Here is a 15134-nt window from a genome sequence, read left to right as displayed (position 1 = left end):
GGCCTCAATGGAGAAAGACTAAAGAGATACTCTTACAATTAGAGCATTATGAAGAGTTGTTTCATTTTCAAGGGGGCGATTTCCTCTTCTGGCTCGCTTTTTAAACATTTTTTTTTGGGCAACAAAAAAAACGACTTTAAATGCATGCATTTGAAATGCTCACGACAGAACTGAATGGTACAAATGCAAATTCGAGTAGAAAAATGTATAGTTGATGCCAAGAATTGACAAATACGCCACAATTTTAAGATTATATTTTCTTTTATCTTTAAATTTAATTAAGGTGGGGGAAATACATCTACAGAGGCATATATATTTTGTGTGTGTGTGGTGTGTGTGTTAGTAAAGTACTGCATGCGTTTATATACAATCCAAATTATATAATGTACTTGCATTTATTTGGATTACGTTTTACATTTGTCTAAATTAATATTGGCATTCAATTATGAATTCAATTATGAAATACCTCACGATATACAATAATCGTGTGTGTTGTAAATATCCCAACAAGAACATTTTATATACATCAAGCTTTTGACCTTTTTAAATTTTCTATTGTTTTAAAGATTACGATTATTTGAGATGCCAAAAAATGCATTCGACAAAAGATGTTTTCGTTTGGTTGGAATCATTTTTTTTTAAAGTTCGTCATGCTTCAGGCCTGTTGTGCTTGACATTATTAAAAAATTTAAAGCTGTATTATCAAATAAAATATATTTTAAACACGAAATTCTATTTGTTGACCATCGACTGTTTTTAATTTTCTTATTTCCAGGCTTTCATGAAGTCTCGTGGTGTGTTCATGTGCTGAATGTGCGTCATTTTTGCACACTTACGCGGCCTGTCAGCATTCAACTTACTGCTTTTCTACTCTTTGCCAAAGCAAAGTCGATACATTGACGTTGACCCGTTCAATATTTGCCATTTAAAGCAAACAGCCTTGATTAGATGTTCGACAAAGTGTAAATACCAATCGGGGTGGACGTCCCACGACATGGTCCCTGAACGCATCACGAGACCTTCGTCCACCCTGAAGCCTCTCCCAACGTATCCCAATTAACCCGAATGCATTTCTTTCCTTATTTTTTAACCCTTTCATTTCCTTCTTACCTGTAGTAACACCCAAGAAAAAGCCAGGCCTTGGCGTAACGTGACGTGTCGTGACGTGACGAGTGGGAGTCTGCAGCAACAGATGTCCATACACAATTCTTGGTGGTCGTACTGGAGTGGACGCAAGAATTGCGTTTGGACAATCAGCCGCTAAAGACCTTCGATTTGTCGTCACAGGGAGGTAAGAAAAAAAATTCTATGTAAAGAATACATGCTTCAAATATCATTTCAATGCAATATATTATTAATATTTGAAAAATGTCGCCATCGAAGTCATATTTTGCATTTTTTTCCCTAATAATTTGCATTGTTTTGCACTATATCACTATTCAGTTATTGCCCAACCCCCCTTTAATCACAAATGTATTCTCCCAAGTTAAAACACTCATTTTAAACATAAACATACTTACATGATTAGTTTTTAAGTCAAGCTAAAGTCTGTCAAAATTCCCACAGCTGCTCCTCAATAACATTATACATAAGAAAAAAACAATTTACGATAACTATATATTAACCTTGCATGGTAAACATGAGTAAGCATTAAGATGATTCCCCTTCCAAATGATTTCTTAAGTCCATTAGTAGGACGCCATTTGTGCACCTGTCATTGGTTCACTTCCAGGCGCACAAAGGCTTTCCGATTGGAAGAAGGCACAAAAAAAATCCTTTCCCCGTTTAAAGGAGAATACACGCTGCAGGTATCTTCGGGGCTGTAACCTCAAAACGTCATTAAAACAAAAAAAAATGGCACTCTTAGCTCCATCTTTTTTCTGCGCGTCCTGCTGCGTTCACGTACCCCTCGGACAGCCAGGTTCTCACAATCAAATGTCGACCAAAGGGTAATAAAAAGGGGCAAAAATGCAACAACAAAAAAAATGGATTAGCTTCATCTTGACTGCCCCCCTTTTTGCCTTCCACGCCATCCTTCCCTCGTGGGTGTCGAGCTGTGACTGGATGCGTGTCCGTGTGCCTCGCTGCCTTTTCTTGCTCCGACAATACGAGAGAGAGAGAGTGATAGGGGGAGAGAGAGAGTAGGGGGGAGAAAAGAAGGGGTAAAAAAAAAGAAAAGAAAAAACGACGCAAGGCGCAGGGAGGAGCGCGGAGAGCCTCCTCGCTTGGTACTGAATTTGAATAACACCACGGGGTGATAAATGTCCATTGTACTGCTTAAGTCATGAATCTCGGCTGTCCTCTGTGACACACCAACGCACGCGCGCACGCGCACGCACGCCGACAGCTGCGACGAGAAGCCAGAAGCTCCTCTTAAAGACACAACCACCGTTTTGCCCTCTTTTTGTCATCGTTTATCGAAAGGGAGAGATGGAGATTACAATTCAGCTACTGTTTATTCTGTATGACGTGTCAGCGTGCCTCTCGCAACCAGGCACTTGCCACATAAAGTGATGCCTTCAAGCGCCCTGATGAGAACATAGGAGATTTGTGTACTTGCCAGGGATTCTTGTTGGCATTAGAACAAGTGCATTATGGGCGGTGACAGAAGACGTCTTGTCAAATGGGCAACTTTGTGGATGATTGTCACGTGTGCAGCTGTCATACTTTAGGGACAATTGGGGTATTATTGGGGGGTAATGGGGAAGGTGACTTACATTTTTTTTTACCTTTTTTGGGTAGAAACAACTAACTTTTTATAGAGAATACCACAGAAATGAAATAGTTGGCATTTTAATACTACATTTGTATCAGAAAGTAAAATACAGAAGTGTATTAGGTCAAAATGTTCAGTGTATTGGCTATATTACTCAATATAAACCATTATTCCCCGAAAATAAGAGCTAAAAAGATGTCTTTGATTATTATTAAAACATATTGCGCAAAATGAATATTGTAATGTACAAATGCGTCATTAAAAAATCCATTCTAAAAGGAAAATTTATGAAAATGCAAAAGCTATGGAATTCACCAGCAAAAATATCACGTTTTTTACTAAATCAACAAAAAATACACCAAAAATAAATAACTAAAAAACATTATTTGGACAACGTCGACGGGTCGGATTACAAGGCCTAGCGGGCCAGATTTGGCCCGCGAGCCGCAGTTTGCCCATCCTGCTTTAGCCCATTAAGTGTCTCAGCACTTTTCTAACGCTGAGTTTGTTTGAGGCCTCCATCCAATTCTTCTTCAGTTCTCTCTTGTGTCTGTAATAAATCATGGTGAGTGATCCTGCCCTGGGCGCAGGGGGGTCCTCCTCTTTAAAGCTCAATCCAGCACCCCCCTTCTTTTGGGTCCTCCCCTTTTCATCTGCTGGAAGAAAGTGAGTTAACCTCTGGCAATTCACGGACGGGGCCCAGCCCCAGAGTCCCTCTTCAGTCGCCACACATTCATCCAAGCGTTGCTCTTTTCTTGCCGCTTCCTCAAGTGGTGAAAAGGAAAGTCTTGCTCCTCGCTATCCTTACTTTTTTCACCCACTTCTACCCCCCAGATTATTTACCGTAGTTGATATTATATAATATACTTTGTATATCAAGTAGGGGCTTATATAGTATCAAATAAAATAGATTAATAGGAAAGCCAACCTCATTTGAAGTCATTATTTAATGTATTTAGTACATATTCTACTTTAAAATGATGTTTTTCATCCATGGCATCATTTTTTTAAAGAATATTTTTGATATTCATCAACAAAAATGTTAATCTATGGTTTAATTCTTTTTACTGTTTAGTCTTATTGTTTAAATATGTCATTTTTTGGTCATTTCCTATAGTGGACTTTTTTCCGTAACAGCAAAATTCCAATTTTTACTTTGAAATTACGTATCTTTTGGCTTATTCATCCATTTTTCATATTCCTTATCCTCACTAGGGTCACGGCCACAACTATATTCTATAAAATAACACCCAATATTATACAATGTTATTATTTTTTCCGCCACATTTAAAGGCTTTCCCTCATAACATCTCCATTTTATTAAAAAAATCCTTTCCTCCATCCCTACATAGCCACTTTTCTTAATTTTCTTGTTATAAACCCCTATTAAAAGCATCAATTAACCCCATTCCCTAATTCCACTGCTACATTTGACTCCAAATGAACAGAAACAAGTCTAAATGGACAAATAGCATGAAAAAAAAGAAATAATGTGGACTCAGTATTGTTGAATGGAGGCCTTTTGGCAAGCCAGGCTTTTGGTGGGTGGTGTATAGTGAGTGTGTGTGTGTGTGTGTGTGTGTGTGTGTGTGTGTGTGTGTGTGTGTATGTTTGTGTACACACACTAGCAGTAGGGGACTGCTGCACTGCACGCGGGGGCCACAGTGCCTCTCCCCATTCACAAATCAATGTTTAACCCGGTGGCCAAAAGGCTTGGCGGGGGGGAGTGGGCGGCAGGGTGGGCTATCAAACCATCCTGTTGAGGGATGGGCGAGAGACATAGTCACAAAAAGAGAGAGAGGGAAAGTAAATGCTGCATGGGAATTTTAGGGGAAAATTGCGTTTTGAGGTTTTCATACCAATACTGTGGTTGTCTTTGTTGATGGGTAATTAAGTCTTGGAATGGTGGTTGAGTAAAAGATGGGGTTTTTTAAGCACTTGGTGAGAAAGTGTTAGGTTAGGCTATGTTAGGGTTAGGGTTACTCTAACACAAATACATATTTCTTTATTTAAGTCATTCACCCTGCTTGGTAAGGTTACTTGAGGTGTTTAGGCCGCTGAAAAAACATTACTTTCATTCTAATTTGGACCTGACTGTTGGATAAAAATGCTAAAATGGCACTTTAATATCAGATTCATGTATTATTTTGACTGTAATTGTTTGACACTATTCTTATTGAAAGGCAAATCATTGTATTTTCCAAGGAACAATACAATTATGACTAAAATCCTATCAAAATATATATTTTTTGTTAATATTGCTATGAGATTTTAATTAATTCCGAAGCCATATATATAGTACATATTTGCACACACACACACACACACACACACACACACACACACACACACACACACACACACACACACACACACACACACACACACACAGCCATGTAATGGATGAAAGTATCTCTTTCCTCCTTCTCTAAATCTGAAGCGACCCACCCACCCAAGCGACGCACCACTGCCCCCCCCCCCCACTTACTAACACACCTTCCTTCCTTCCTTGCTTCCTTCCTTCCTTCTTTCCTCCCCCCATTCGCATTCTGCTGCCTAAACATGCCCCAGAATTCTTTGACATTGGCTGCACCGTTGCCTAGTAACCAGGACGGATGGACAGCGTCATCCGCCAAAGAATCCTATAGATCTAAAACAATCTTGTTTTTTAAAATATAGTTTTAAAAATTTGATAAATGATTTTTTAACTAAAAACACAAAAAAAATGATTAAAAAATGACAATTATTAATTAAAAAGGGGGAAAATCAGGAAAATTAATATACATCTATACTCTTTATTTGAATTTGATCCTAAAACAGAAAGTTGGCCTCATGATTGACTTTCCCGGGCCACAAAAAATTATGCGGCGGACCAGATTTGGCCCGCGGGCCGCCACTTTGACACCTGTATCTTAAAAGAATGTATTGTTTAAGCCACACCCACAAATATATGGAAATAGTACAAATCAGTTAAATTCTCGACAAACATTTTCACTTCTCATTTATAATATTCCACATCTTGATTATATTCTGGAATAAATCAATTTCCACCATCCAAATGTATTTAAATCTCACTATAATAACAATATAAGCATTCAATTCAATTAAATTCATGTAAATATGAAAGTCTTTATGCTTAATTTGGAAATAACTGACACAAATACCCCAACAAATTATACAAAAGTCACTATAAAGTCAACTGGTACATGACACTAGTGAAATGCATGATGGGAGGTGGGCGTTAAGCCATCAGGGGATGGGGGGGGCGCACCCAGCCAGTCAACGCTCCATAGCTGCTGAGTAAGAGGGTAACGTTCATGTCTGGGACCCTGAGTGACAGCTATTGACCCGCCCCTGCCCAAAAGGCGTCTCTGTGGGAACGCTATTGATTATCGCCGTGGCAATAAAGGTCCCGGAAGCTCTGGAGAATGTCAGGGATGGCGGACCAAAGGAGGCCCTGATCTCCACGAAAAGACACATTTTAACTTATAAGGACCACTTATGGTGGGTTTTGATAAAAATAGAGGGGTAAATTCTTATTTTGGGAGGTGTTGGGTTGAAATTGAAGGCCTTTATTGTTGTAATACAAGTAGAATGAGATTTTTGACTGAAAAGTGTAGATGTAATAAGTAGTTAAGATAAATAGTCGTCTATTTAAGTCGTCATGTGTATGTTTTTTGTGTACAACACACTAAAAAAAGTGATTTAATTGGTTGACTTTTTCCCAAAAAACGTATTCTGTAACTCAAAGTAAAGCATCATGCAATAATTAAAAAATATATATTTATACCCGCCTCCAAAGACGTTAAAATCTGATTTTTTTTCTGGAAAATAAAATGGCAAAAGTCTAATCATATCAGAAAAACCATGATATCTCCAAAAATTCAACTTTTGGTCCATCACTCAAAACAAAAGCATCAAAATTTGGGCTCTTTTCAACATTTTTTGAGCTAAAAAGCAAACACTTTTCCCCCCTTTTTGACGAAATCTAAACAAAGCAAATTGTGTTGAAATGACTGTGTGTAGTATAGCTGAACTTTCCCTTGAAACATGTCAGTTAAGGTCAAGTGAAGCATTGGCCATTTTCTTCCTCCCCACATTGATACATTTCATTTTTTTGTCCTGGGATCTTTTCACCAACTTTTTATTTTTTTGCACACGGCTCTCTTTCAGCACGCCGCACGCACCACGGCCCGCCGCCACCCTTGACCTCGTTGTGAAAAGTTGTGTCGCCCGAGGTTGAACTCTCTCAGCTCGCCCGCTTCCATCCAACGCTGGGAAAGTGGCCCCCATGACATACGTGCGCGGGTTAGTGCATGTGAGCGTGGCGACACTTGGGGTGCCGTGAAAAGCGCAGTTTTGACCCTCGACCTCTGACCTGTCCATGCAAATGACCCCTTCAATGCCCACCGTTGCTATTGTTAGCCATAGCTGCATTGGCTTATGCTTCAAGCCCGCCAACAGAGTTCAAAATGGCACATCATTTTTGGATATAATACCAAATACAAACTATATATATATGTATATGTGTGTATATATATATATATATATATATATATATATATATATATATATATATATATATATATGTGTGTATATATGTATGTATATATGTGTATATATATGTATGTATATATATGTGTGTATATATATGTATGTATATGTGTATATATATATATATATATATATATATATATATATATATATATATATATATATATATATATATATATATATATATATATATATATATATATATATATATATATATATATATATATATATATATATATATATATATATATATATATATATATATATATATATATATGTATGTATATGTTTATATTTATATGCATTTATATGTGTATATATGAATGTATATATATGTGTATATATAAATATACATATATATGCACACATATATACATATATACATTCATATATACACATAAATACATATATATATATACACATATATACATGTGTATATGTATGCATATATGTATATGTATATATAGTATAGTAGTGTCAAGTATTATCACTGTTTCCAAAATTCTACCAGGGTCTATAACTTAAATAATTAATGCAAACAGCCTTTTTAAATAATAATTTGGTATTCTATTATTTGTATTTTTGTGTATGGATGCATATATATAAAATCGGAATGATAAATAATTGCATTAGTTACCCAGTCAACTTCTAAAATAGGCAAACTACGCCTCACTGTGGCCATACTACGCCAACGCAGCTATAATTTCCTGGTAAACGTCATTTATAACCTCACTTTTGCTGGAATTTGCTTCAAACTTGACCCGATTTCTCCTTTCCAACTCAAAATCTCGCCCTTTTTAAAGATGCATGCCCCAATAACACTCGATTTATCTTGTCTGATCCCCAAAAAAACAACCAAATAGACCCCTAAATCCAGCCCAACCTAAAAAAAAACAAAACTCGGACTCTATTATTGGCATGAGTTTTTACATGTCTGGCAATTGTAAACCGAGAACGAGGGGGGAAATGTTCCAGCTTGTACGCTGGAAAAGGGGCTTGGAAATTTGGGAATGCCCTCTTTTTTTTTCTTTTTTGGACTGCTGACGCGTCCTCCCTGTTCTCTCCTTTTTTTTCCTCCCAGGAAAAGAAGACGGAAGGAGGACAAATCGCACTTTTACTTCGCCATGCTCCACCGCTACTTTCTTGGGGTCCTCGTTGGGTTAGTTTTCCCGGCCCGATGCTACTTTTCCGAGGAGCGATATCCCGAGGAGTCGAGAATGCAACCCCCGACTGTGGTGGTCGCCATCATAGCCAGAAACGCTGCTCATTCTTTGCCTTACTATCTTGGAGCTCTGGAGAAACTCAACTACCCGAAAAATCGCATCTCAGTCTGGTGGGTGGCCTTTTAATCCAGTAAATCTTCATATAATCTGTTAATTCCAGTCCCTAATCCTTGTGGATGTTAAATCTATATCTACAAAAAGTTCAGTTTTTATCTTGGAGGGCCTAAATTCTCGTGTTTTGGGGGTTTTAAATGGATTGGGAATGTTTTAGGAGGCTTTTTTGAACAAAGAAATATGTATGCTTTGCTAATCTGAGTTTTTTTTTAATTGGAAACATCTCCCTTGTAAAGTTTTGGCAACTGGAGCTTCCTGTTATGATCCAAAAACTATAAAATGGTCCACTCTGTCATTTTTGAGTGACCATTTTGGAAGGGTATACATCATCTGGACTATTTTAGATATAATATTTAGATTGTTTATATATAAATAGATTAAAAGAACTGGATTTAAAGCTCTGAATATTCGGTTTTTTATATAGATTTAAAACAATGTTTATTTTAGCCTTTTTTAAATATATTTTTAGATTTTACATACAATTTTTGACCTAAAAACAGAAAAATTGATTAAAAAATGACAATTATTAATTTTAAAAGGAAAAATCAGGACATTTAATATACATCTATACTCTTCATTTGAATTTGATCCTAAAATAGAAAGTCGGCATTCATGATTTACTTTCCCAGGCCGCATGAATTGATGCAGTGGGCCAGATTTGGCCCCCGGGCCGCCACTTTGACACACAAAGCTTTTATTTTTCACCTTTCAGGGCAGCGACCGATCACAATGCCGATAACACCACCGCCATCCTAAAAGAGTGGCTGACCGTCATGCAGAAATTCTACCATTACGTGGAATGGCGACCCATGGAGCAACCCGTGTAAGACCGCATTTACATCCTGCAATTCCATTTTGAGCCACATGGAAATATTTTATATCCATCTGTACCTGTCTGAGAATTTCAGTGGTCATAAATGGCTCCTTTCAGGTCCTACGTGGGCGAGATGGGCCCCAAACATTGGCCCAACACCAGGTACGAGTACGTGATGAAGCTGAAGCAAGCAGCGCTCAATTTTGCCAGAAAACGTTGGGCCGACTACATCTTGGTATGAAACGAGAAGTTGACAAAAATGATTTTATTTAGGTTTTGCAGGGCATTTTGTGAGTTCTTTGGTTCTTAGTAGCAGCCATATTGGTTCTGGAGTGAAAACTAAACTGTCAATGGCAGGCAATGAACCTTAAAATAGCCCAAAAAAACAATAGAAAGTTACCCAGAAATAACAAAAAAAGAGCAGAAAGTGATAGGCAATGATGCTTATATGCAAAGGACCTGGAAGTACCCTAAAATAACGAGAAAGTGACACCATAACGAAGTCACTTCTATGCGACATGTCAAAGTGGTGGCCCGGGGGCCAAATCTGGCCCACCACATCATTCTGTGCGGCCCGAGAAAGTAAATCATGAGTGCCAACTTTCTATTTTAGGATCAAATTCAAATAAAAAGTACAGATGTATATTAAATTACCTGATTTCCCCCTTTTAAATCAATAATTGTCATTTTTAATCCATTTTTTTCTGTGTTTTTAGTTCAAAAATAATTTAGTAAAATCTAAAAGTATATACAAAAAATTCTAAAATAAACATTCTTTTAGATCTATAAAAAACTGAATATTCAGAGCTTTTAATCCAGTTCATTTAATCCATTTCTAAAAAAAGAAAAATCTAAATATTATATCTAAAATGTTATTCCAGTACGCAGACACGGACAACATCCTAACCAACCCCGACGTCTTGAACCTCCTGATCGCTGAGAACAAGTCAGTTATCGCCCCCATGTTGGATTCTCCGGGTGCCTATTCCAACTACTGGTGTGGAATAACACCGCAGGTAAGGCGTCCATCCACATACCAGAAAAATCAGTTTTTTGTTTTTTGTTTTGAATTGTCAACTCCTCCTTTTTAAGGGTTATTACCGAAGGACGGCAGAGTATTTCCCCACCCGCCACCGCCAACGTTTGGGCTGTTTTCCCGTCCCAATGGTGCACTCCACCATGCTTCTAGACTTGAGGAAAGAGGGCATGAAGAAGTTGGCTTTTTATCCTCCTCATAAGGAATATTCTTGGCCTTATGATGACATCATCGTCTTTGCCTTCTCCTGCCGAACCACAGGTTTCATAAAAAACAATTTTATACATGTCAACTTGTACGTTTTTTCAGTCGGACTATTTTAGATAGAATTTTTAGATTTTTTTTTAATTAAATGGATTAAAAGAACTGGATTAAAAGCCCTGAATATTACGTTTTTTTATAGATCTAAAACAATGTTTATTTGAGTTTTTTTAATATATTTTTTTTAGGTTTGACAAAATTATTTTTGAAGTAAAAACACGGAAAAATTAGTTAAAAAATGACAATTGTTGATTTTAAAAATGGGAAAATCGGGAAATTTGATATACATCTATAGTAATGTAGTCATACCTTTTCACTATATAAATATATGGCGTCAGCAAGCAATGTACATCTACAGAATCTTGAATTTAATGCACACAAAAGGCAAAACTTTGGGGAAAATTAAATGCTCATTTTTATTGTTCTTTTTGTCTCCTTTTTGCAGCTATCCAAATGTACATATGCAACAAGGAGCGTTACGGCTACTTGAATATTCCGGCTAAACCACAACAGACGCTGGAGGATGATCGTCTCAACTTTGTGCACGTCCATTTGGAGTCCATGAGTAAGAATCCCCCAAAAATAGCAATCCTTCTATTTGAATGTACAGCATAATAAGAAAATGTGTCTTTTGCAGTTGATGGTCCTCCCATGAAAGCTTCTCAATATGTCCACATGTTCCCCAAGCAGAGAGATCTCATGGGCTTTGATGAGGTAATGTAAGTACATAAGAATTAGGAGTTATCATAACATTGCGGATGACTTGATTAATTCACTTTCTTGTTAATTATTGTATTCACTTTTCAAAAATGAATCACTTCCAAATTGTGTTTATTCACTTTTTTATGGGAATGAAAAAGTATATAATACTGTATTTATTAATTTAGTCTTACATTGATGTAAGTTTTTTTTATAAATTATTTCATGTTGTTATTTCATATTATATATTTTATTTATAGTTATGAAATTGAATGACACAATTACATTGACAGAATAAATTAGTCTTTAAGGTGGCCTAAATATATTTTTTAAAATATTATTTTATGTTTTTATTTCATATTATCTATAATATTTACATTTATGAAATGACGCAATTACATTGACACAATCGCCCTTTTCCTAAACGTATTTTTTCACGATTATGAATATTTTTTATTACTCTTAGACATATAATACACATTAAAAAACTTCCAAGTACACATTGATGGCCATAAATACAAGTCAATAACTATATAAAATTACACACTAGCAACTTGTGCTTTTCCCCAGATCTATTTAATTAATCTACGCCGACGCCCCGACCGGCGAGACAGGATGTTGTTCTCCTTAAACGAGCTGGAGATCGACGTCAAGGTGGTGGACGCCGTTGACGGAAAGTAAGTACGCCTCTCTGAGGAATAGCGTTGAAAAGTGGATAGTAGTTATGGAAATACGTGTTGCTACAATATGAAGTGTATGTCTTGGCAGTGCACTGAACAGCAGCGACATCAAAATTCTGGGCGTGGACTTACTCCCCGGTTACTACGACCCGTTTTCTGGACGCACCCTCACCAAAGGCGAAGTGGGCTGCTTCCTCAGTCACTACTACATCTGGAAGGAGGTACTATAAAGCCAGCGTGGCCAATGTGGAATAGCCAAAGCGCTTAGCTGGAGTTGTTGTTTTTTGTCCAGATGGTGGACATGCAACTGGACAAGGCCTTGGTCCTGGAGGACGACGTCCGCTTCCAGGCTAACTTCAAGCGACGAGTCCTGACGCTGATGGAGGAAATCGAGCAGGTGGATTTGGACTGGGACCTCATGTGAGACATATTTTATTATCTCTTCCAAATATGAAGAGGAGATTTATTATTATTATTGTTGTTGTTGTAGATACTTTGGCAGGAAACAGGTGAACCCCAATAAAGAGGAAGCAGTAGAGGACGTCCAGAATTTGGTGGTAGCCGACTACTCCTATTGGACGCTCTCCTATGCCATCTCCCAGCAAGGTGCCCATAAACTACTCAATGCCCAACCACTTTCCAAGATGCTCCCAGTTGATGAGTTTCTTCCTATTATGTATGACAAACATCCCAAGTAAGTAGGCCATTTTCTTTTTTACTCATTTTGACTTAAAAGTAAACTGCAAAGCTACCTTTTGACCACAAAGTGATTTTTTTTAAGTATAGCAGAAAAACAGAGGCTGATTGTTGCATTTCTTGATATGCATTTATGTTCCCATTTATCTCTCAAATTTCTCTATTTCGAGCAAAAAATGAAGATATTTGAACGATTTCAAGCAAAAAAGAAAATATTTGAACGATATCAAGCAGAAAAAAGAATATTTGAACAATTTCAAGCAAAAAATGAAGATATTTGAACGATTTCAGGCAAAAAAAAAATTGAACAATTTCAAGCAAAAAAATGAAAATATTTAAACGATTTCAGGCAAAAAAAAAAAGATATTTGAACGATTTCAAGCAAGAAAAATGAAGATATGTGAACAATTTCAAGCAAAAAAAGAAAAACATCTGAACGATTTCAACCAAAAACAATAGTCATCCATTGAAAATATATGTGATATATTATATATTTATATATTTTTGTTGACAGCGAGGACTACAAGTCCCACTTCCTCAACCGGAATCTACAAACCTTCAGTACCCGCCCCCTCCTGGTACAGCCATGCCACTATGCCGGCGACCCCCAATGGGTGAGCGACACGGAGACGTCCACGCTGTGGGACGACGACGCGGTGCGGACCGATTGGAGGGGCTCCCACAAGACCCTCAAGGGGGGCGTGGCGCCGCCGCCCCAAATTCTGTCGGCGTCCTACAAAGACGAACTATAAAGACAATCCAGAGGTGAATATTACGTTTCATGTCTCGCAATGACATGATAGAGAAAAATGGTGGCCTGTGGTGGTCTTGAGCTGCCTTTTTATTTTTATTTTTATTTTTCAGGGACTGGTACTGATATAAATTGCACAAAACAAACAAAACACATTTCTGAATGTGTACTTGTAGTAAACAATCAATTTCTACGTACTTGACCAAACGTACCTCATATTTTTCTAGTATAAATATGTAGACTTACCATTGGGAATGATGATGTCATCAAAAAGCGACATTTCCAAATTTTTCAAGGAGGTTTTTAAATGAATATTTTCAGGACAGTGTGTTAAAATCTTCGTTTTTTTAATTGTTATTATTGTAGTCGTCAAGGGGATGATGATAATAAGGAATTTATATTTGATAATGTATAATTTTTTAGAGGCTTGTTGATATAAATGATGATTTGTTTAAGTTAGGTACAGGAATTGTGATAATTAATTTAATGCGCACCTTTACCGTATTTTCTCACATATAAACCTAAAATTAATGACTGAATCAAGGGTACGGCTTATATGCGCATAAATTCGACTTAACATGCACAAAACTGCAAGGTGACAAAAATTAAACGCCCAAAAAATCAAAACAATGTGGACAATATTGTCATTTCCTTCAAAATAGAGAAAAAATAAGCATATAGAACGCAATTTCTTCTTTTATTTTGACATCTATTAATGAAATTCAAGAAAAAAAACTTATCTTGCATAAAACATTGAAATTTTTATGTGCTTTGAAAGACTAATTCCCAGGCCAAATGACCCGACCTTTTGTTTCATGTTCTCCACTATACAGACATGATATACAATAGTCCAGATTAGATTAGATTATTCGAGACTGAGGCCGGGATTAGACGAGGTTTCTGTACAAAGGTCTTGCCGTTAAGGATTCACCGGCACAAATGCTTTGAAAAGATTACGAGGGTGCCGTTCTCAGTCTGTTCAAGGCTGGTGTAGACCGGAAAGAACCTCCTTTTGCAGGAGGTTTCTTCATGTCGGCTTCCTATTGGTTGATGGGAAGGAGGTGGGGTTTTACCACATAACTTTTCCTTTTTTCTCAATAAATTTGGTTCTTTTTTGTACATATTTTATAGTGTGTTTGGAATAGCATACCAGAAATTGACTAAGGCCTGACTAAACTATTAATCTGATTGGTTAAGGGTAAATGTGTTAGTTAAATTACATCAATTGTTTGTTAGACATTAAATATAGAAATTAATTTTAAAGGATATCATGTTTTTTGGGCAATAATAGCTTGGAAAAAAGTTTTTTTTAACACAAATTACTGCAATGGTGTTCTATTGGGTTGAAGTCAGGTTAAATCTAAATTGTTGTTCTTATTTTGCAGACTGATAAAAGTCATTTTTAAATAATATATGTCATCCATAAACATATTCCACATCATTGTAAGCATAAATTAGTTCAAAATATCCATAAGGATGCAAATTTTTTACTGGATCAATTTACCTATGACAATAGCACCCCTAAATTAGCTCAATTCCAGCTAAAAATGACATAATAACTGCATACTAATCCTTCTTTTATCACTTTTG

The 15134-nt window shown here is 36.8% G+C and overlaps 1 protein-coding gene across 2 annotated transcripts; it reads left to right on the top strand.

The window, feature by feature from the left end:
- Positions 1–6897: 6897 nt before the first annotated feature.
- cercam (cerebral endothelial cell adhesion molecule) lies at positions 6898–14667 on the top strand. 2 transcript variants are annotated; one of them, XM_077737580.1, is made up of 13 exons: positions 6898–7024; positions 8352–8603; positions 9320–9430; positions 9539–9656; positions 10303–10437; positions 10514–10718; positions 11164–11283; positions 11356–11432; positions 11988–12094; positions 12186–12318; positions 12390–12517; positions 12588–12791; positions 13308–14667. In XM_077737580.1, exons 1-13 carry the CDS (start codon positions 7008–7010, stop codon positions 13543–13545), a joined length of 1845 nt encoding a protein of 614 aa, XP_077593706.1. In that variant the 5' UTR covers positions 6898–7007; the 3' UTR covers positions 13546–14667. The 2 variants fall into 2 exon arrangements, with proteins under 2 accessions (XP_077593706.1, XP_077593705.1); XM_077737579.1 differs by lacking the exon at positions 6898–7024 and having other exon boundaries at positions 8084–8603.
- Positions 14668–15134: the final 467 nt, after the last annotated feature.

Source organism: Stigmatopora nigra, chromosome 17, assembly GCF_051989575.1.
Source record: "Stigmatopora nigra isolate UIUO_SnigA chromosome 17, RoL_Snig_1.1, whole genome shotgun sequence".
Taxonomy (NCBI): Eukaryota; Metazoa; Chordata; class Actinopteri; order Syngnathiformes; family Syngnathidae; genus Stigmatopora; species Stigmatopora nigra.
This window is presented reverse-complemented; position numbering and strand designations above follow the sequence as displayed.